This window comes from Colletotrichum chrysophilum, assembly GCF_026319265.1.
Source record: "Colletotrichum chrysophilum strain AFK26 chromosome Unknown scaffold_130, whole genome shotgun sequence".
NCBI classification, from domain to species: domain Eukaryota; kingdom Fungi; phylum Ascomycota; class Sordariomycetes; order Glomerellales; family Glomerellaceae; genus Colletotrichum; species Colletotrichum chrysophilum.
The window spans coordinates 75,177-97,540 of NW_026517417.1; the positions used below are offsets into that span (position 1 = coordinate 75,177).

Genomic DNA, 22,364 nt, shown 5'->3' on the forward strand with positions numbered 1-22,364 from the left:
GAGATGCACTGAGCACAGGACAGAAACAGCGCGTTGCAATCGCTCGAGCGGTTTACGCAAGAACGCCCCTTATCATTCTGGACGACGTCTTCAGCGGGATGGACAACGTGACCAAGGCCTACATCTATGAGCGACTTTTGAGCCCTGGCGGGCTGTTGCGCCACTTAGAGATGACTGCGATCTTGGCTTGCTCTGATCAGGATATGTGTCTTGCTGCAGACTTGGTGGTGGACCTTGCACCTGGCGAGCCTCCTGTTTCCAGCCACCCCGGCCGCAGAGAACAGCCCAAGTATCACCCGATGGATGAACGAAAAGAAGACAATATTTCAGATACTGCAGATTCTCCTGCCACTACATACACCGAACGTGATCAGAGCACTGCAACTCCAGCCCCACAGAAACAAGCGTCTAAGAGACCCAGTGATTGGGCAACTTACGGCTACTTCGCCCGAGCTGTGGGAAGCCCGAACACGGCGTTACTAATATTCCTCGGTGGAGTATTCGGAACACTATACACGTTTCCCTCTGTTTGGTTGAACTGGTGGACTACGGATCCTACAGCCAGAGACAGTTTCTATCTTGGCATCTATGCCTTACTTCAGGCCACTGGTCTTATCTGTTGGTTTCTCTTCACTCGCCATTGCCTGACGACGGTAGTGTCTAGGTCGGGAAAGAAGCTGCACAACAGCCTTCTGTCAACGGTCATGTCAGCATCATTTTCTTACCTCAGCACCAAAGACTCAGGGACCATCATCAATCGATTCTCTCAGGATCTTCAGTCGGTCGATGGCGAACTGCCGGCTGCTCTGCTCAACACGGTAGCAACAACATTCATCGCCTTAGCCCAAGTCGCTTTGGTCGCCACCGCAAGTCCGTGGCTGGCGATTTCATACCCGCTCCTGGTGTTGGTCTTTTACGGTATTCAACGGTTCTATCTTCGAACATCACAGCAACTTCGGCCCCTCGATCTTGAACTCAAAAGCCCTCTGTAGTAAGTGAGGCTTATTTTGTGTCTGGACATGGCACGACGAAATCTCTGACACCACTTCCCCGTAGTACACATTTCTTAGATACCTTACGAGGCATCACCACAGTCCGAGCTTTTGGATGGTCTCAGCATTACGTCGAACGCAACCAGCAGCTTCTCGATGCATCCCAGCGTCCCAATTACCTGCTTCAGATGATTCAGCAATGGCTTTCATTGGTTTTGAACATGGTGGTCGTGGTCATAGTCACGCTTCTCGTGACCCTTAGTCTGAAGCTTCGATCAAGCCTTGGGCTTACTGCAGTTGCTCTGGTCAATCTGATGTCTCTTAGTCAGATGTTGCGATCGGTTGTGATTGGGTGGACGCTTATGGAGACATCAATTACTGCAGTTGCACGAATCAAGGAGTTTGAGCAGACGACACCAAGAGAGAATGACTCAAACTCGGATGGAGTCATCATTCGCGAACCAGATTCAGGCAGGATTGAGTACAAGAACCTGACAGTGTCGTATGGGTAAGTAGAAGCCTCATGCTAACCTTGATTCTGAATGCTGACCGAGTCTGCCAGCCTGAGTAATGAGAACCTCGCACTCAAAAATGTCAACTTGGTAATCGAGGCAGGGCAGAAAGTCGGCATATGCGGCCGGAGTGGAAGGTGAGTGATACCGTGCAAGTACCTGTCGAAAAGGCCAGGCCTCGAGTTAACAAATCTACAGCGGAAAGTCATCATTGGTTGCATCTCTCTTCCGATTGCTGGATGTTCGACGAGGGAAGATTGTCATCGATACAAACGACATCAAGGATTATTCCTTATCGAACCTTCGATCAAGCATCAACGCCATTCCGCAAGATCCCTTCGTCACCGGTGGAACATTCCGCGAGGTTCTTGATCCTTATGGAGCATCGCCAGATCATGCAATTGAAGAAGCCCTCCGCAAGATAAAGCTAATCGAACACGTGCAAGACCATGGAGGCCTCGGAGGTAGTTTGAAGCCTGAGTCACTCAGTCAGGGGCAAAAGCAGCTGCTATCTCTCGCAAGAGCCATCCTGAGGCGTTGCAGGATCGTCGTTCTGGACGAAGTCACCAGCAGGTGAGTATTGAGAATAGAGACTACAATTAGCTTTCTTGTAGCCTGCGGTTCCTGGTTTCAAGGCTAACTCGATTCGCCAACAACAGCTTGGACCTAGAGACGGAGCAGCTCATATGGGGCGTCTTGCAGGAAGAATTCAGGGGATGCACCATCATTGCTATTGCGCACAGACTCGAAACAATTGTTGGCTTCGATCGGGTTGCTGTCATGGACGAGGGGAACATCATTGAATTCGACGATCCTCGTGTCTTGTTGGAGGATGCTAACTCGGCTTTTTCCAAGATGCGTAGAACGGGCAAAGCACACTAATGAAATTGTGGCGATTTAAGACAGAATACACGAGACCGGTGATTGAGATAAATGAGGCCAGCTTCAATGGAGGCCGATTCTCGGCGGAATTTACATGTTGATTTGGACGAAGATGAAGTAGGCCACGTTGAAAAGACCTTTTCGTCTCTCTCTCGCATATCTCTCGCTTTGTGATTTTCAGCACTAAACACTACGTCCAGAATGAATATTAACCAGTACAGCTTTGTCGGAATGCAACGTTCGCGTTTAACTTTACGATGCTCTAGCCATTGCAAAAATGCTGATTGGCCGGTGTGGGCAATCAGGGCTTCCTAAACCGGGGAAGCATCGAGCCTGGCTTCTCGGTAACACAGCTGGCTGGCTACTTTCAATCCATGATGACCGGGCGGGCGGGGCGTCCGGCCGATGCGGCCTCGGGCATGGCACCCGGTGCGGGGTTGGTTGGGTCGCCGTGTCGGATGATGGTCCCAGGTGAATAGCATCAATGCCACTTGTTATTCAGAAAACACGTTGGACGTAAGTTGTTCCTAAGAAGGCACCGTATCTCACATCCGTCCCGCTGTTAATCTTGGTTCGATCTCCGGCCTGACTCGAGGTGGGTGATTGCCTCTTTCGCAGGCAGCGGCGCCTTTCGACCATTATTTGCTCGAGCCAAGCTGATGTCATGTGCTGATCAAACTGGGAGTCTCTTGCCTGATGAAGTTGATCGCGGGGATCTATCCTATTGGGCCGCTTGGAATGGGCTGCCTTACATGGCATGGTGTTCCGACCACGTGTAGTTCTCAAGGACAGGGCGCTCCTCGTATCCCGTTTCATTCTTCCCCGCGAATGACGACCAGGGATGATCCGCTACCCCGGATCTACCGGTATGGGGGAGCGTATAACAGTGAATGAAAGAGCTTGTATGCAGGTGGTTTTAGCCGTTGGTAGATGATCAGTTGGTGTGTCGAACTTTGAAATAAGAGTCAATTCGTGGCCACGAATCCCCATCTGACTCTTTATCTTCTCGCTTGCAAATTTCCTTCTTCAAGTAATCTGACTTGCAAACCGTCGCAACTGAACATGGCCGTTGAAAAGGTTGTCCCGACAGCGAGGGAACTTGAGCAATTCGATCTCAATGATGCCCACACTGTCGAGCTTATTAATCGTGCCCAAGAGGGAGATGCCGCCGATCGCAAGCTCACCGTCCGTCAGGCTCTAGTCAAGTACAAGAAGGCAGTTTTCTGGGCCTTGTTCTTGTCTACCAGTCTTATTATGGAAGGATACGACCTTGTCATTGTGGGACCCCCCAAGGTCTTTGCACTAGTTGTTTCGCACTCGGCTGACATATGACAAATAGATCACTTCCTTCTATGGACAGACACAATTCAAGAATCGCTTTGGTGTGTATGATGAGGGAAGCGGCGAGAAGCTCATCCCTCCTGAGTGGCAATCCGGACTTTCGAACTCGGCACTGGTTGGGCAGCTCGCAGGCCTGGTTGTGAATGCCTGGTGTCAAGACAGATTCGGGGCGAGACACACAATGATGTTTTTCATGGCATGGATGGCAGTGATGATATCAATTCCTTGCTTCGCGCCATCCTTACCCGTGCTGGCCTGGGGCGAAGCCATGTGCGGTGTCTCGTGGGGTGTTTTTCAGGTATTTGAATCGTGTTTTCTTACCACTGATACTCATTACTAATCTTCGGGCTCCAGACACTAAGTACAACATACGCTTGTGAGGTCGTCCCAACCGTACTTCGGCCGTATGTCACAGCCTACGTCTGCATGTGTTGGGGCGCCGGTATCTTACTATCAGCTGGAGTTGTCCGAGCAGTCGCTAGCATCGACGGCGATATGGGCTGGCGGCTCCCATTCCTTCTTCAGTGGGTATGGCCCGTCCCTCTTTTCATTGGAGCTTACTTTGCACCCGAGTCTCCGTGGAACGCTGTGAGGCGTGGCAAATTCGACACAGCTCGGGAAAGTCTTGTTCGTCTTCGAGAAGACACCACGGAACGCGAAGCTGAAGTCGATGCTTCGCTGGCATACATCAGACACACGACAGCACTCGAGGAGGCCGAGACTCACGGCGCCTCGTTCATTGAGTGTTTCAAAGGAACCAATCTGTGGCGGACTGAGATTGTGAGTTTATACTAAATACCCTGATATCGGTGTTATAATTCTGACATAGATTCTCCTGGAGAACTGCGTCGTCTGGGCTGCCCAAATCCTAGGGGGCAATGCTCTAGTAGCTTATGGAGTGACCTTCCTCCAAGCCGCAGGCTTTTCGGAGATACAGTCTCTCAACTTGAACATCTCATTGTCTGCATGCTACGTTATCGGTGGCATTATCTGCTGGTTTCTGTTTCCTCATGTTGGACGTGCAACGCTCTACATGAGTGGTTTGACATTCCTATTTTTCTGCAACATTGTAATCGGAGGACTCGGATTCACGAATGATGCCAAAGGTCAGATTGCGATTGGCGTCATTCTGGTTGTCTCAACTCTGGTCAATATGGTCACGGTCGGACCTGTCTGCTACCCTATCGTTGCGGAAACCCCGTCCGGGAGACTCCGTTACAAAACCATCGTGATCGGTCGCTTCGTCTACAATGTTACAGGCATTGTGGAACACACCCTCACCCCTCGAATGATCTCGCCGATTGGTAAGTCAAACAGTCGTCAAAAAAGCCCCAGAGTCTTCAGCTAATCGATATCAGGATGGAACTGGGGAGCGAAGGCTGGTTTGTTTTACGCTGGAACTAATCTCGTTTGCAACACGTGGTGTTATTTCCGTCTCCCGGAAACAAAAGACCGAACGTTTGGTGAACTTGATATTCTCTTCGAAAACAAGATTCCCGCAAGAAAGTTCAAGTATACCACTGTTGACCGTCAGTGAAACGCCTTCCGGAGAAGTTGACGACGAAGCTAATGTGTTGTAGAATTCGCCGGAAGAAATGAGATCGTTGGCAAGGAGGAAGACATGGCCTAAGGTTGATCCCGATTGCAGTCCGGCAGGTTACAAAGAAGACTTTCAGGATGGAACTTGGTGTCGCCTTTAAGTAAGTTTCTTTTGTCTGGTGTTTCCCAGGTTGCGGGTTCCACAAGCAGAATTGGTATTTGAGAATATCCGGCGATGACTTCTGCTTGCAGATCAAATCATTTTTCTTGACTCCTACGTTAGTCCCGATATGAAAAGCCTGTCTGGTTTGTCAAATGTTGACGATGCGCTCGGGAATGCTCCGGTAATTGTCCCGATCCCGTCAGCCCACGCTGTGCCTGGCCTCGGCACACATCAGCTTCGGTGATAATCCCGTAATGGCTCCTTGGCCTAGAGCGGGGCGCTCCGCATTTTACTCCGTCAGTTGCAATGAGACTACACATCTCGATCGTCCATATGAGTTTCTGTTGACTTCAGAACCGAAAACCTTTGCTCTGACACGCGACGCTTATTAGGAACACAAGAACTCGAATGCTTAGTTTTTCTTACCCTTTCGGCTTTCCTCACAACACCTCAACAATTGGGGATGGCTTCGCGCTCAGCTTTCAGGGTCTATGGCAGCCCGTCAGGCGTATCCATTCGCGACGAGTTCGTGGTGGAAGTCCGTCCCACATCGCCTGGCAGCACTGAGAAGCAGCAATGGACTCGCGTGCCAGCATACGCCATTGAGGTCGCCAACGCCAACATTACACGAAACGACTTCAAGAGACATACAGTGGCCTTAGCCTCATTTGATATCAGCGGTCCTGTCGATATCAAAGTAACATACACGGCTTGCCCCGTTAAAGAGGCAATCATTCGCCCGGTTTCTCTCGGCATCGATACTCAAGTTCATGAGGGAGAGATCACGTTCACACTCAACGAGTCTCGCGATGTTATGCTTGAGATCAACAATAACAAGTGGAAGGCTTTGCACTTGCTTACCAACGAGATTGACGCAAACGCGCCGACGCAAGATACCGATGATATTTGGTACTTCGGGCCCGGGATCAATCAAGGGACCGCTTACTCAAATATCACTGACGGAGTCAACTTGATGGTGCCGTCAGGCAAGACCGTCTATCTCGCTGGCGGTGCATTCATCACCTGCAGACTCAACTTCGTCGGCGTTTCCAACAGTGCTGTCAAAGGCCATGGCTTCATTCTCGGCCCGAAAGACGGATACGTCCATAGGGAGCTTGGCGGGGCGATTCACATGAGCAACGCAAACAACATCCTGGTGGAAAAGGTCACATCAATCGGGGCCAACGGCTTCAGTCTGTCGGCCGGAGAATGTGACGGTGTTCGCGTTGACGGCTACCGGTCATTTTCTTTTGCTGGAAACGGCGATGGAATCGACTTCTTCTGCTCATCAAACATCATCATTGAAAACTGCTTCCTGCGAAACTCAGATGATACCATTGCTCTCTATTCCCATCGATGGGACTGGTACGGCGACTCGAAAAACATTACGATCCGAAAATGTGTGCTACTGCCAGAGATTGCGCACGCCATCAATATGGGCACGCACGGGAATCCTGCCAAACCAGAGACGACAAGCAACATTTGCATAAGCAATATCGATATCTTGGATCACGAGGAGAATCAGCTGTGGTATCAAGGGTGCATCGCCATCAACGCTGCTGATGAGAACCTCTTTCATGATATCCACATAGAGAATGTCAGGGTTGAGCGAATCACGAAGGGTCAATTGTTCAATCTCCGTGTCATGCAAAACGCGATGTGGACGACGGCGCCAGGTAGGGGAATTCGTGATGTGGTCTTCAAGAACGTGTCACTCGACATGGGACACTCCAAAATTGTCAACCCTTCACAGATCCTGGGTTACGATCAGCAGCGACAGATAGAGAACGTCAAATTTCAGGGCCTCAGAATCGAGGGTCGAGAAATCCATGAGGGTATGGAGAAGCCCAGGTGGTACATGGTCGCCGACTTGGTTCCTGTTTTTGCCAATGAGCATGTCAAAGGCTTATCGTTTGAGGATTTGACGTCTTAGAATGGACTTCGAGCATCACACATTACAGTTTGCCACAAAGTATGTTTTCTCATCCATTGGCTAGTCTCAATATCTAGAGTAGATCTTCCGAGCCAGCTGTTCCCAATACATGAAGTAATGACCTACACACATCTAAACGATGATGCGACATTTGGATCGCCCCCTAAATAATGTTGGATACCGGGGTACATGCAGATATCTCTCTCCACGTGAACGCCGAGGCCATTTGCTCCAGAGGCTCGCAGCGTGTCTGGGGCCACACCATCTTCTACCCAGTGAATGATTGGATCCATGGAGAAAGGCGGGCTTGGTCCGCAGTTGAAGCAGTGTCCAGCACCTGGAGCCACAAAGAGCCGATAATAATCGTGAGCCTCTGGGTCCTTGGCCAACACACGATCATAATAGTCGGTACTGCCATTGAATGGTATCGCAGCGTCCACAGTTCCGTGCCAGTTGATCATTTTGCCGCCCCTTCGTTTGAATGCTGATAGATCAGGGTCTGAGGTTCCGATGATGGAGTCGAATTCGTTTATGGAGAGGTGTACAAGGTCGTCCCATTCTTGGTGTGCTATTTTGCTGATGTCAAAGGACGGTTCTTTCTTGACCCAGTACCGTACCCAGACAGGATTGCCCTCAGCCTTACAGGAGTCCTCGTTGCATTTGACTTGGATAGGCCCGGTGATTGCTTGGGTCAAGTCGGTCCCCTTTCCGTATCCGTACCACTGAAACTCGCCCATAGAGCTTCGAGGCCCATCCCATGTTGCCTGGGTGATATCCGCTGCCGCCGAGGAGACAGCGACCTCAGTACCGTCGCAGTCAATGATTTTGCCCACGACTTTGTGAGGATCGAAGTTGCAGAGATCAAGTCGAGAAATGATACCGTCTTCCACCCCGTCTAGCTTATCACAAGCAGACATGACTGCAGCTGTGATAGCCTCAAACTCGCATGGTTTGGGGTACGCACCCATTTTATCCATGACAAACTTCGGCCAGTAGCTAGCCCAGAAGAACTTTACCCAGTTCGTGGCTGGGAACAGAGCAATAATTCCATCGTACTCCTGGGGGTACCTTTGTGCGAGCATATGACCTTGTCTACCACCTGTAGAGCCGCCAAAGAAGTATGAATGTTTTGGTGACGTGCTGTAGAACGCTTTGGTGACGGCTTTGCCAATGGTTGCCGTATCGTGCAGTGCGACCGAGGCGAAGTCCATGAGAAGAGGCCAGTTGACATTTCCAGGGCTAGTCAGGGCCCATGAAGGATCGTTGGCTTCGGGGCCAAGAACGTCGGACGAGTGTCCGCCGTCGGTGGTAGCGGTTGCATGGCCTGACGCCATGATTGGCATCATCAAAAACCCTGCTACCTCCCCGCCCCCGGTGGCAAGATTGCCTCCACCGACTCCCGTGAATCTGCCGTTCCAATCATTGGTAGGAAGTAAGGTGTTCACATTGATGGTATCGTGCCAGCCGGGGTGCGTGTATGTGACGGTGACGTTACAGAAATTCAGATCTGGGATGGGCTTAGAGCCCGGCAGGCCTGCTCCGAATATCCCCGGAACGTATGTGTAATTGCGCTCTTCGTAGGCTTCGATCGACAATACCTTGATTCCGGTGAGATCAGGGAGCGATATTCCGGACGGGCTGCATTTAGCATTGGAACCCAGAGACACCTGGGGAAGCCATTGGCTAGCCCACCCAGATGGGTCCCATCCGCCTCCAAGCAGTTCCCACGCCATTTTGAAAATGCGATATCTGACCAAGAAAAAGCTTCAACAAGAAAAAGTGTTTGGAGATGTGTTCACGGTACGACAACCGTGTCAACCATAAATACTTCGCTGTCTATTTGTCAAGGAGGGCTTCTCCGCAGCAAATTATGCCTCAAAAGGAGCAAATAGAGGTACAGCGAGCATCACGTGCGCTGACATTGTGCCACAGTGTAGGCTGGCCAGACCATGAGACATTATGATTCATTTCTGTGGCGCCTCATTGGAATGGATCATTGATGATTCATACTGATAGTGAGACCAGCTCAGGCCTTCAGCCATGGATCAACACGCGAAGTCTGCAGTTGCAAGAAGGGGACTTAAAACTATGTGAGAGTAGACCTAGCTCTTACATGTTGAAAGGTATCCCTGGTTTCGGAGGGAAACATCGAGCGGAACTGTTCATTGTTCTTGGGGAAATGAGCGGGGTCGCCGGACGATCGGGGGAATGCTCGGCCTCTTCCGGGCCAGCTCTCGGGGATTGCGACCCTGCGGGCCGAACCGCGTTGTCGGTCCCGGGGTATTAGCGGGGAAACATGGGGTAGATGGCAGATGAATGCACATCTTGCCAGGCCTCATGCAGGCTCGAAACGAATACAACGATGAAGAAAGGCATTAAATGACTCCAGTCCGCTACTGGGTTTCATGCTAGAGCCCAGAGGTGAAGTCTCTCTTGATTCGTTCCGCAGAGATCAAGCTGCATTTCCATCAAATTTAGTCATGAGAGTTGATAAACTTCTTGTTATTACGGTTGTTAGTCAGGCCTTCGCCTGTTGGGCCTCTCCAGTTGCTGGAACAAACCCAGCACCTGTCGGGTTCGCCCATCCCGGAGCTCTGCACAGCGCCGAGGATTTCCACCGGATCAAGAAGCATGTCCAAGCTCAGGATCAGCCGTGGTACCGGGCTTGGCAACATCTCGAATCATCGAAACTCGCGCAAACGACTTGGGTACCAACTCCTCAGCCTGTTCTCGTTCGAGGATCAAACGCGACGTTCACCGAGCCAAAGGTCAACTACGGATACGCATATCGCGACGCTCATTCAGCATATCAGCTAGCTCTCCGCTGGCACATCGGGGGAAATGTCTCTTATGCCGACCACGCCAGAAAGATTTTAGATGGTTGGAGTTCAACCCTGACCGACATCAACGGTACCGAGGACAAGTATCTTGCCGCGGGCTTGTACGGGTACCAGTTCGCGAATGCTGCAGAACTACTGCGCACATACTCGGGCTGGCCTAAGATCAGCCAGGATGCCTTTGGCGATATGCTCAGCAACATCTTTGCGAAGTACAACCACGACTTTCTCAAGCACCACTACAACAAACCAAACTTCTACTATGCCAACTGGGATCTTTGCAACATCGCGTCTCTGATGTCGATTGGCATTTTCACTGAAAATCGGACGATGTACGATTATGCCGTGAACTACTTCAAGAACGGTCTACCCGGGCAACCCGAGGTCGTCGCGAATGGTGCACTTCCTTACTTCTCAATCGCCAACTTTGCCGAGGAGGCCTCTGGAAAGACCTTGATGCAGATGCAAGAGTCAGGTCGTGACCAAGCCCATGCCCTCTTGTGTATCTCACTGCTTGGCGTCATTGGCCAGCAGGGTTGGAATCAAGGAGTTGACCTGTACTCGACTTACGACCACCAGATTTTGAACGCGTAAGTGATCTCCAACTTATTAAACACAAAGAGACGGGTTTGGCTGATCTTCTCATCAAAAAGGGCTGAATATGTGGCCAAGTACAACACAAATCACTCCGTGCCGTATACTACCTACACAAGCTGGGAAGGGGTCTTGGAGGTTGTCGCAGAAAAGGCTCGTTTCGACATCCGGCCAGGATATGAAGCTCTGTATTCACACTATGCAGAGCTGAAGGGTATGAATGCATCTTGGTCATTGGAGTATCGAGAATTTGTCAACGGCAACATCAGCGCTCAGATTGAAGGCGGTGGCGGCGACTACAGCCCAAACTCAGGCGGTTACGACAGCTTGGGTCACGGGACATTGATGTATCGACTGGCCAAGGAGGACGAGGTCTAGATTATTTCTGTAAGGGGTATTTGTCTAGTGTCTAGATGCTGATTATACAGGGTCTATATGATGCCTCTCTTGGGCGAATCGAAAACCTTGGTGTATTACTCGTTATCAGTAACATTGATAACGGTAGACTTGAACTTCCTGGCAGAGATCTTGCGGTTGAACAAGATATCAGTCTCGCGGTAAGAGCGGTGCTTGAGCTCAGGAAGGCCGAAGTAGGCCAGGACCCAGCAGACGATGGCAGTTCCTCCCCAGACGTAGCCGCACTTTCCAGCGACGTTCCATCCGGTAGGGTTCAGGAGCTGGGAAGCCAGGTAAATCATGGGGATCTCGGCAACGTAGTAGGCAGCGCGGCCGACGGCAGTAGACAGCGCACGGAGACGGACGGCGGAGGTCTCGGCAATGATGGTGTAGGAGATGGGGCCAAGAGTACCGGCGAAGACGAAGGAGATCAAGATGCCCAAGACGGCCTGGGCGTAGTTGGTAGCGCTGGTTTGCTCGATGGAAGCGCAAATGCCCAGGACGATGAGGAGGGTAACGTTGGTGGCGGTACCCCAGAGGTAGATGGTGCGACGACCGAACCAGGCAGTGAGGGGCCACGAGAGAACGTTGGCGATGAACTGCAGGCAAGAGTTGATAAGGTTCAGGTCGAAGGCGCGGTCGTGGCCCATGCCAGCTTGCTCAAAGAAGAAAGTAGCTTGGTTGGCAATCAGGTTACCGGCGAAGTTCTGCGAGGCGTACATCAAGCAAGTGATGGTGGTACGTCTGAGGTCGACGCCCTTGAACAAGTCGAGAAGGGTGGGAGAGCCGCCCAATTGAGACTCAATCTCGACGGTACGCTCGATCATAGCATATTTCTGCTGGTTCTGCTGAATAGTAGCATTAGAAGGACCAAGGCGCTTGATGGAGCGAAGTGCCTCGTCCTTGCGGCCGCGGCGGATGAGCCACCATGGTGATTCAGGAGCGAAGAAGAGGATGACCATGAGGGGAGTCTGCATGAAAGTAATGTCAGCTTCGGTAGATCAACGGCGGACGGGCTGGGCGGCTTACAGGGAAGATCCACTGCAGGGCGAGAGGCGCACGCCAAGCCCATTCATCATCACGCTTGTTGTAGCCAAGAGTAGCGCCAGCAACGACGATAGAGCCAATGGACCAGGACATCTGCAGAGTAGCAGTGCAGGCACCTCGAAGGGCGAGAGGAACGATCTCGGATGCGTAGGCGGGACCAATGGCAATGAAGAATCCCCAAGGGATACCCTCCAATGCCTGTCCAACGGTGAGAACCTCGAGTGATTGGGCCTGGATAGCATGTTGTTAGTCAACAGAACGGAAGAAACATCGTTGTGGCGCGACTTACGAAGAAAGAGATGAAGATGGTGACGTTCATGAGGATCAGTGCAAAGATGGTGGTCCATCGGTAGCCGAACTTGTTGACGACAGGGCCAGCCAAGAAAACACCGACAAATGCACCACATTGACCAGCCTGGAAGAGAGCACTCTGCCACTTGGTCTCAATAGCATAGCCATCAGCAACCTGCACACCGTATCTCTTCTGGAAAGCCGCCTGCGCGACGAAGTTGCCGTTCAAGAACATGTCGAAGGACTCCATGACCTGTACGAGATCCGTCAGTAATTGCCCAGGGCGAGTGTCGCGTAGCGAGTCATGTCAGAGGACTTACGATGGTGAAGCACATGATAAAGGCCCAGAAGCAAGCTTTCGGGTGGGTCTTGACGGCCTCCCAAAGACCCTGCTGGTGCTCCTGGTTTTCGCCATCAAAGGCATCGTTCATGAGGTCGTTGTCAGCCAGGACTTTGGAGTTGGCAACGTCGACGTGGTGCGCGCCATGGCCGGCGTCGTGCTTCTCGTCGATGCGAGCATCTTCGCTGCTGCTGTTGACGCGGGGGGCGTTGTGCCCGTCGTCAGTGACACCCGTTGACATCTTGGAGTCTCGAGCGGTTGTGCTGGGCAAAATAGTAGCCAAGGGAACGCCAAGAGTGATTCACAAGCCAAGAGGAAACAAGAAGAGGCCAAGAAGAGCGGCGTAGCCAAGAAATACTGAGAATTGGGGGAGAATTGGGGTAAGAGTCTTATACTGCCATTGGCGCAGCTGCGGGTCAAGTCCATTGTCAGAGCATCAACATGGCGTCTTCTATTGGTGCGCATAATGTGTGTTTAGGAATGGTCCGGATGTCAGGTGGAGTAAGAGTCAGATCCCTGTTGTTGTCTGGGGTTGCTGAAGCGTTATGATAGGTGGGAGATTTCTAGCGTGCGGAGGCGGGGAATGGAGGTTGGGGAACAGAGGGGAAATTGAGGAGGACTGGAGCCTTTGCGGCTCCGCCGGGTTCCTTGGCGTTGGGGTTTGGGGTTCGGCCTCCTCTTGTTGTGCGTGTGAGAGAGCGAATTCTCTGCATCGCCGTGGGCCGGGAACGCGGTGTGGAACTTCATCCCGTAGTTTGAGAAATCGGCTCGGAGCATCGCACCCAAATCAGGAGAAACTAGCAATCGCAGACAGGTTTCGGGCTCAACACGTGGCCAAGGACATGTGACTGAGCTGCTGAAGATAGGGCCGATAGGACCGTTTCTGCAGGCTTGACAGTTGGAATTTTAGGTTCAGATTCGCATAAGAGAAGTATTGCTCAAGACATGCGGTTATGGCATTGTGCCTTCTGATGGCCCGAGTGCGCCTCTTGAACTTCGGTCTCACCCCCAATTGATCAGCCTATTCACCTTTTCCTCTCAGCCGGAAGGCCGGGAGCAAGCCATGTGGCTTTAGCCACTAATCCGATTACCGGCCGAATGAGAATCTCACACTACCCGCCGTTGCCAGACTTAGATAGATGAGCGTGAGGCCAGGCGCGAATCGGCGCGAACGGCCAATGCGGGGTTTGAAGAACTAGACCGCTGATGGCTGAGGGAGCGGTGTTGATCAGCAGCTGATACACAGACGCAAGCCAAATGGGTCATGTTGAAGACGCGGTTGTTGCCAAGGGCAGAGGCATAGAGGCAACTCCGATTTTGCTTGTACAATGACGACACGCAGTGACCGAAGAGCGATGAAGCTAGTGTAGCGGGTCTACTAGTGGCGTCTCGGAAAAGATGTCAGGAATCCAGATTCTGAGCCCCTGCTCGTAGCCAACCATCGTGTTGATGACACCAACAACGATAACCATAACCCCTGCAATCACGAATACCTCGGCTGTCCAGGAGTGAGATGTGGAGTTTTTCATTCAAGAAAAAGGAAAAACAGGATGTTGATCGGCGCGTACCTCGGTACACCTTTTTTTTCAGTCGCTTGATTCTGGAATCAAGCGCGAGGACCCGGAAGAATGTAATCGCTTCTGGTTCGCAGTGCGTGTCTCGTCTCGAAAATTCATTTCAGAAGTTCTTCGTTCGCGATCCTGCGGCGAAATCAAAGTTTCTCAATTTTCCGACAGTGTTGAATGGTGGTTGTCTATTGGCATAACGTTGTCTGCAGCTCGCCATATCGGGGTCCAAAGCTTTGTGTTTAAAGTGGAACCTCTCTCACTCAACACCTGCACGCAAGTCTTGTCTTGTTCATGCTGGTTTCCAATGGGCACCAATAGGGAGAATGACATCTTGTCCCAAAATCCATCGAGAGCAAGTAACAGTGACATGGGAATCAACGAAAATCTACGTGGAGGGCGTCACGGGCGTAAGGGAGCATCTTCGGGTAGATGTTGAAAAAGCGTAGCAGTCACATGCACCTCAAAGCCTCGCGAACTTCTTGTTCGGATAGTGAACTCCCAGCCAACACGTAAAATACGCACATAAATGAAAATGCGAAGCCATTTTGGTCATCATCATCGATGACGAAAGGGGGACGTGGTCTAGACCAGGCGAGCAAGCATCCAGCCGGAGGGTGATAATTACTCGGGAGATTACGATCTCGCTTCCAATCGATCGGTAGGCATGGTCCTTATGCAGCTTCATGAGCGTGTCAAACATCACAATTCCACCTATAAGAGCCCAATTTTGACAGGTCAGGATAGTGTTGGGAGATCCGGCCTGTTGGCGTCATCGTCGCTTCCCGCACCACGCGAAACCGGTTAAATACCCCGAGTAGGGTACGCATGCAGGTTCGATACCACGATGGCAACCCCATGGTGGCACTTTCCTGTTTCATCGCAGGCCACGTGCATCAGTGATTTCAACGAACCGACCCAAGGGTTCAAAGCTAGTGGGGGCGAGGAGACCATTCAAGCGAAGAACAGCGATACCTTGTGCATCTTAGCCCTACGGAAACTTCACCACCTTTCATTCGCAACCTGCTCCATTCGTTTATTTGAATAACAATATGAATGGCGGGGATAAGTTTGTTGTGGATGAAGCCGGTTATGAATCAGAGGCGGTCGTAGCCAGGTTTATCTGCACCCCACAGGAAACTGAGACGTTCACATAACAGGGATATCGATTGAAACGGAAGATCTGGGATGAAGGTGAAGACTTCATGCTACTTGAATACAAAAGTCCGACGCCAGCTGCTTCATCTGTTACCGGTTGGATACTATATGTATGTCGATGTTTGACATTCGTGGTAGTTAAGAGATAGGACTTTGATTTTTGCCAGGCGGCAGAGATGGATTCAAGGAGTCGGCTTTGGGGAATGCAGAATGCTGGGTGTTTATAGGCAGTAGTTCATGTGTGAAAATTGGTTGCATCCAAACTCTCACATGATAAGATTGATCACTCGACAGATATGAACAATGACGTTGGTTGCAAATATCCATGACGGCATCCGGGTGGCGCTATATAACCTCAAGGCGAAGGTTCATGTTTCCCTTGACTATCAACTTAACGGCAAACCTAATCACTGGCTGAACAATGTCCGTATAACTACGGGTAGTAACAGAATGCGAAGAATGGATTGGCAAAGCATCCATGGAGTTGAGCCATAAAGGCATCCAAATCTGAAAGCTTTCAAATTACTCTAAGATAAGTATGCAGCCTGAAGTTGATGACCCGGATGTGATGGGGCCCTTAGAAGACAGGCTGCATATCGATGTCTTTTCGTTAGGCTATCAAAGACGTAATGAGCAGACACTAAGATATGTCTATGCCTTCGACTTGGTCTTAAAGTCGGCGTCGATGTTGACATCGTCATAGACCACTTCATTCCTCTTGCCAGCAGCGATTTTCATCTTCTTCAGATGCCTGGTCTGCCTCTCTGTCTCCCGGGTAATCCACCATGTCCAGGCAGTCGCCACAATGCAAAGTCCACTCATTCCCATTGCGACACCAAAGGGAGTTGAGTACTTAGGTGCGTAGGCGGATCGGAAGAGCTGGGGTCCGATGAGCGTTCCGATTTGACCGAGTGAGTTGGAGAACGCAATGGCAAACGCGGATCCTGTCGCCTTGGAGGTAGTCTGAAGACGCCAAGGCCACATGGTCGAGAACCAAGCATTCGAGGCAGAGGCAGCAATGACCGTCGCAGCGTAAACACCTCCGTTGTTCGGATATGTGTACATGACAGCATAGCACGCCAGTGTGGCCACCAGGTAAAAGAGTGCTACGACAGGATATGGCACACCCTTCCTATCCGTCAACCAGCTGCTGAGGATGATGCAGAAGATGGGTAAAACAGCGGAGGGGATCGTGAGAAGTTGGCTTTCGGCAATCGAGCTGTGGGTGATGTCAGGTTTCTGTGATTTCTCTGCCTTCGGGTAGGATGAAGGGAGACAACTTACGCAAGTCCCAGGTCAGCAACGATGGTAGGCAGGTAGAAGGAAAGACCCGAGCCTCCGACAGTCTTCGTTGCCCAGACCAGTGTGAACCACCAGAGTCTTTGGTCCTTCAAACTTTCCAGAATCTCGCGAATGTTGAAGTGCGCCTCACTTGACCGGGGAGAGTTTGCAGGAAGTCGAGCTTGCAGGAACCTCTTTTCGGTATCGGTAAGCCATGAAGCTTGCTCGGGAACTAACCACAGATCCTTCGTTAGTCTTTGTTCTTGTTGTCTCTGTTGGAAATGACAACGGATTAACTTACAGTCAGGGAAGATCCACCAAAGCGATGTTCCGAATGCAATGGTGATTACACCCTCGACCAAGAAGAACCTACAAATTTGGGTTAGTTATGCAATTGTCGCGACCGCGATGGGGTGGTGACTAACCACTGCCAACCAGACAAGCCATATCGCCCGGAAATGCCATCAAATGCGAACGCCAGTACAGCACTGACGACATTTGCGAAGAATTCGAAAGAGTCTGTTGACAAGCCACATCAGTTGGTGTCGGAGAAGTATCAGTGATAGAGGTGGTCACTTACAGAAAATCAAAAGACGAATGGTCATCTCATCAGCACGGTACCAGTATGTCAATTGCAGAATGATACCAGGGAACATTCCAGCTTCGCACTTCAAAGAGTTAGTTTTGAAAGAAGCATAGCTCAGAGAAGCTAAGTACTCACGAGACCAAGGAAGAAGCGAGCGACCCAGAGTCCCTCCTTTGACTTGACCGCGGCATGGCATGCCAGAGTGATGCCCCAAGTTACCTATTGGCTTAGCTCATTACTGTTCAAAGGAGTCGGAGTAATTACCATGATTCGCGCCTGGAACCTCGATGGGAGCATTTTCTTCATGATCAGGTTGGACGGGATCTCGAAAATAATGAACGGTATCTAGTAGACGTGTTAGATCAGGATCATGGAAACCAATAGCTTTTGAGGTGACGTACATAATACAATGTGCTGACGAAGTTGTAGTCGTCGCCGGTCATCTTCAGTTCAGTGAGGATGTTCCGGGGTGTTCCACGATTCATGATGCGCGCGTGCGCAGCCTAAGCCGAATAAGCCTCTACCTTCAACAACACTTGTCGAATCGAACCCATTGGCTTCTAAGACTCACATTGTTCGCATCGACATTTTTGACCATGAAAATGAGAGCGCATAGAACCATGAGGTGCCAATCGACACGGCGCAACAACTTCTTTTCCTCTTCATAAGACAGGAGACTGCGATCCTTCATGCGCTGGTGGTCATATCCGGGGATCTCGGCGGCGGCCTCGCCATCAATAGGGGCGGCCCTGGGCTGGACGTGTAAGTCACCCTCCGCCGGAGAGACCTCCGTCGAAAGGGTAGGGTCTGTCTTCTCAGTGGCCTGGGCTGCCATGGCGAAGATGCGAATCAACAAACAGGATAAGCGATGGAGTGAAAGTGAATGAATGGACCGTGAGTACCCGGAGAGCTAGACTACATGACGTTCTTCATATAAGCGCTTCTGGTCTGAGTACCCAGTGGGTATTGGGGCAAATCTTTTGGAATGGGCAGAGCAGTTCATCACACATCCCATGTTCTATGGACATCAGCCAGCCGTAGTCAACATGCCTGCCCGTCCTACTGAATTGTCACCATGGTGTGTGGATAGAAGAATCTGTTGGAACGAGTTCTCTCCTTGCAAATTTTCTATCAGATGAACCATGAACTATAATATGATTGTCTAATTAGGAAGGCGCCGGATCAGCTCCTGTTGCAGGGTGTTGAGGTGGTAAAGCTGCGTCCTCGTCATCTTAGACGAAAGCTCGGCCACCGAGGCAAATTTCTTCGGCCGAGCTGGAAGGCTCTGTTGGACCAGGGTGCTACGCTACCCGGATGGGCGGCGACTGCGACGTTACTTACAGGCGATGTACATGCAAGTATCTTGAACCTGCACATGCACTGGCCGCACCACAACACTACGAGCGCCTTGATGATCCCAAGTAGATCGTGCGGACAATGTGTAATCAGATTCATTGATTGATAAGATGCATTTCTCTCACAGTGATAAGATTCAACAGACTCAGGCCATTGGCCGTTGTACACGCAACTCACAACCCCCACCACTCCCCCAGGATATTCCACAAAAACGGCGCATCCCCACATCCGTATGCTTAATCGTAAGCATCCATTATTGGCATGTCTTGGAAACTCTTAGCGTTCAAATCTTATTCGAGAACCCTTTTGACCGGTGCCCACCAACTTCACTCCTTACACACATTTTCCACTCCCCTCAGGTTTGCCCTTGCTTTGCGACGCGAATCGGCGGTCTCGATCGCCGTGTTCCCTTAGACGCTAACATGGAAATAGGAGTCAACTCAGGTTTCGATCTGGTCATGTCATCCGAGCACGGCTCCATCGTCGGACACCAAAAGAAACACATTTACTTCAGTCAGAAGAGGCACAGCACTAGTGACAAAAGAGCTACCCAGTTTTAATGCATGAATATTCACTAAAATTCTCCTAATGTAACATTATTCGCTCGCATAGCTCTCTCACCTCACCCTGACTAGTGGGTGACAGAGCTCACGGACTGCCCCTGGTAACCTTGAAAGAGCGGCTGCCCGCAGGGATCCTCCAGCTGCAAGCCCACCTCACGCATAGCCCGAATCCCGCCGTTCATACTGTCTGCAGCGTATCCCTTGGCTCGCAGAACACTGGTGGCAACGCGAGCAGAGTCTCCATCGTAGCAAATGATGAGCGAACGCTTGTCGCGGAGCTGAGAGCAGATGTCGTCATTCTCGGAGCTAAGCTTGGCCTCAAGCTCTCGCCAAAGCGATGCCAAGACCTTTGGATCTGAGAAGGGGCTTGGAGTACCCGCTTCGATGAGCGGGAAGTTGACAGACCCCGGGAGACTGAACTGGTCGAAGTCCTCGGGCTGACGCAAGTCGACCACAATGGTGTCTGGTGACGGGGCTACAATCTTCTCCCAGCCTTGTCGCTCATCTGACCGTCTCTTCGACACGAAGAAAAGAAGATCTCTTGTCAGTATCTTGTCCAAGTGGTAAAAGTCGCTGAGGGCCACCAGAGGGTCCTTTTCCCAGGCCGAGTCGTATCGGTAGAGGTCAACACCACTCAATTCCTAGGCGCCCCGTATTTAGCGAGATCCACCATACCACAGTGACAATGAACACCAACGACTTACGGAGTTTCTGATCGGAGGGAACTGCTCGGAGTCTAGTTTGTCGAAATATTCGTCCATGTATTGGTACGGGAGATCGCAACACAAAAAGACGCAGTGAATTTGACCGTCTTGCCCTGCAAGCTCATCCAATGTCCCATTCTGCTTTCTTTTCTCGATGAGCTGGAAAAGTCCTTGGAGGTTGAATCCGGATGAGGGACCGCAGACAATGCCGCTGCGGCACAGCTCCAGGGAAAGCGAGAATGAGGGGTGGGATGCGACCTCCTCAATATGGTCGACAGCTGACTTCCAGGGGAAATTGACAGGAGCCAGGAGAGCCAGGGACCGTGGCCCTGGAACTCTGTCACCTGCAGCAGTACACACGCTGCGGATGCTGTTAGAAATCACTGCGAAGCTGATCCGTTGAATTTCTTACCCCAAACGGAAAACAGACGGGCTATTCTCCTTGAAAAAGGTGCCTAATCCTGACATTGTACCTGTGCACAACAGTGTTAGGGCCGCAGTCTTCAAAAGAAGCTGAAAGTCTTTGAAGACAAGACGTACCAGAGGTTCCCATTCCTGCGCAAATCAGGCTAATTTCGGGCAATTGTTCCAGAATCTGCGGGCCTGTCCATCGCATATGAGATTTCCAGTTCTTGTTGGCTCGATCAGTAGCTGTAACAACACGCCCATAACGCTTGACAAGATGTCTCACCAGATCGTTGTTGTATTGGTCGGGGTTGACAACAGATTCGGATTCCTGTGCCCAGCGGTATGCTGCTCGAATTCCGCCACGCTCGTCGTTCGGTTCCGGTTGGGAAGGACCGCCAAATAAAGTACTGTTACAAGGCCATAGTGAGCAAAGTTATGTCCCGGGAACCTTTCAATCAAACTCGAGAACAGCCCCACTTACAGTTTAAGACCAAAGAATTGCATCAATTTCAACTTTGCCGATGTCGTCTTATTGCTCAGGAAGGCGTGCACATCTCCTAAGTCGTAGAGCACGCGTGACATCAAAGCCATGGAAATGACAGTTGAACCAGAGCTGTATTCAACCACGGTCTTGGTCTTGTCGGGAGCAACCCCATGCTCAAGAAGATTGAGGGCTGTTGATGAATCAGACATTAGCAATTCGGTTTCGACTTCCCATGATATCATTCCGACGCAATTACCTGGCATAGCTTTGACATTGTTTGCGGGGTGCATAGTCATCATCTTGGCGTAGATACGGATGCCATCTTGTCGGTATGGATTGAGGGCGTCGGGAAGCTCCACAAGCGGCAATGGTGGTGCCTTGTCAGGATTGAAGTAATCCTTGACAGAGTCAGGGCCCTTATAAACGTTGAGATTGTTTCGTGCCGGCATCTCGAAGTTGTAACAATAAGAAAAGGATGTGTTGTTGGGAGATTATGTCGAGGAAGGTAGAGTTCGGAAGCATTCAGCTGCAGCTGCAGAAATGATAGACAATAATCTTTTGCTCCTGTGGAAGGACGTTGCACTCAGGACAACAGATCTCAAACGTTCAAAGTGAAGCGACTGCCCTTGATATTATTGCATGTTCCCAGCTAGACCACAGACAATTAAGCATAACCACGGACGATAGGTCTGAACAATACGTCCGCTTACATGCCCAATGGAATTACATCACGTCTTCACCACGCTCTACACTTGTCAATCGCGCGCGGCAGGGGTATGGGAAGCTACGAGTGATTCTCGCCGACAGAAACCGATCACACAAAACAAATGGCTCAATGGATCAAACATGACTCAACTAAGAACCTGTCACCTGTGGGAAGTTCATGATGAAGCTTTCCATACACGAAAGGTTTGTGATCGAATGGGTCCTGAACTGCATACCCCAGTCCCGAATTGACATTCCGCCGCCCCCCTGTGACCTATGAACGCTGTGGCCGGCATGTCCGATAACACCGAAGGGATCCTCTCTTCGCCGAGTGCGACCTGCTATTGCTTGTTTTGCATGATGATCTGCATAACCACAGAAGGCCCGTCCCATAGACCTACTAAAATCTCAGGGTGTGCAACTATAAGGCAAAGACCTTCATGAACATGCGCCGTTGAGCGGCGTCCCTGGCGATGGAGGCAGAGTCGCAGCAGGCACCCCCACTCTCACGACACATGCCGCGTGGAACAAGGTCCGCCCATGACAGCAAAATCGATGAATAGCGGTAAAGCTCTTCATTAAACTCAAAAAAGGAAAAGACGGCAAGCTCAGCGCAACATCATTAGCAAATACTTTTGACAGTTCTAATATTGATCGTAACGCTGCGCATGCTACGGCGAAATTCTA

General features: G+C 50.9%; 8 protein-coding genes across 8 annotated transcripts; 4 read left to right on the forward strand and 4 right to left on the reverse strand.

Moving 5' to 3' along the window:
* Positions 1–1,354: 1,354 nt before the first annotated feature.
* Positions 1,355–2,386, forward strand: COL26b_011121 (uncharacterized protein; the record flags this gene model as incomplete). Its single annotated transcript, XM_053183795.1, has 4 exons — positions 1,355–1,500; positions 1,555–1,641; positions 1,703–2,077; positions 2,164–2,386. The coding sequence occupies 4 exons, from the start codon at positions 1,355–1,357 to the stop codon at positions 2,384–2,386; spliced, it is 831 nt and encodes a 276-aa protein (XP_053032264.1).
* Positions 2,387–3,448: 1,062 nt separating this feature from the next.
* COL26b_011122 (uncharacterized protein) lies at positions 3,449–5,357 on the forward strand (the record flags this gene model as incomplete). The annotated part of the gene is made up of 5 exons (XM_053183796.1): positions 3,449–3,664; positions 3,726–3,768; positions 4,431–4,507; positions 4,557–5,031; positions 5,308–5,357. 5 exons carry the CDS (start codon positions 3,449–3,451, stop codon positions 5,355–5,357), a joined length of 861 nt encoding a protein of 286 aa, XP_053032265.1.
* Positions 5,358–5,892: 535 nt separating this feature from the next.
* Positions 5,893–7,362, forward strand: COL26b_011123 (uncharacterized protein; the record flags this gene model as incomplete). Its single annotated transcript, XM_053183797.1, has 1 exon — positions 5,893–7,362. One exon carries the CDS (start codon positions 5,893–5,895, stop codon positions 7,360–7,362), a length of 1,470 nt encoding a protein of 489 aa, XP_053032266.1.
* Positions 7,363–7,484: 122 nt separating this feature from the next.
* COL26b_011124 (uncharacterized protein) lies at positions 7,485–8,696 on the reverse strand (the record flags this gene model as incomplete). The annotated part of the gene is made up of 1 exon (XM_053183798.1): positions 7,485–8,696. The coding sequence occupies one exon, from the start codon at positions 8,694–8,696 to the stop codon at positions 7,485–7,487; it is 1,212 nt and encodes a 403-aa protein (XP_053032267.1).
* Positions 8,697–9,842: 1,146 nt separating this feature from the next.
* COL26b_011125 (uncharacterized protein) lies at positions 9,843–11,171 on the forward strand (the record flags this gene model as incomplete). Its single annotated transcript, XM_053183799.1, has 2 exons — positions 9,843–10,789; positions 10,853–11,171. 2 exons carry the CDS (start codon positions 9,843–9,845, stop codon positions 11,169–11,171), a joined length of 1,266 nt encoding a protein of 421 aa, XP_053032268.1.
* Positions 11,172–11,266: 95 nt separating this feature from the next.
* Positions 11,267–13,108, reverse strand: COL26b_011126 (uncharacterized protein; the record flags this gene model as incomplete). The annotated part of the gene is made up of 4 exons (XM_053183800.1): positions 11,267–12,160; positions 12,219–12,467; positions 12,526–12,780; positions 12,848–13,108. The coding sequence occupies 4 exons, from the start codon at positions 13,106–13,108 to the stop codon at positions 11,267–11,269; spliced, it is 1,659 nt and encodes a 552-aa protein (XP_053032269.1).
* Positions 13,109–16,241: 3,133 nt separating this feature from the next.
* On the reverse strand, positions 16,242–18,292 carry COL26b_011127 (uncharacterized protein; the record flags this gene model as incomplete). The annotated part of the gene is made up of 9 exons (XM_053183801.1): positions 16,242–16,809; positions 16,875–17,103; positions 17,173–17,240; positions 17,297–17,390; positions 17,452–17,539; positions 17,593–17,676; positions 17,722–17,802; positions 17,859–17,960; positions 18,029–18,292. 9 exons carry the CDS (start codon positions 18,290–18,292, stop codon positions 16,242–16,244), a joined length of 1,578 nt encoding a protein of 525 aa, XP_053032270.1.
* Positions 18,293–19,444: 1,152 nt separating this feature from the next.
* On the reverse strand, positions 19,445–21,421 carry COL26b_011128 (uncharacterized protein; the record flags this gene model as incomplete). Its single annotated transcript, XM_053183802.1, has 5 exons — positions 19,445–20,017; positions 20,081–20,409; positions 20,621–20,895; positions 20,970–21,162; positions 21,229–21,421. The coding sequence occupies 5 exons, from the start codon at positions 21,419–21,421 to the stop codon at positions 19,445–19,447; spliced, it is 1,563 nt and encodes a 520-aa protein (XP_053032271.1).
* Positions 21,422–22,364: the final 943 nt, after the last annotated feature.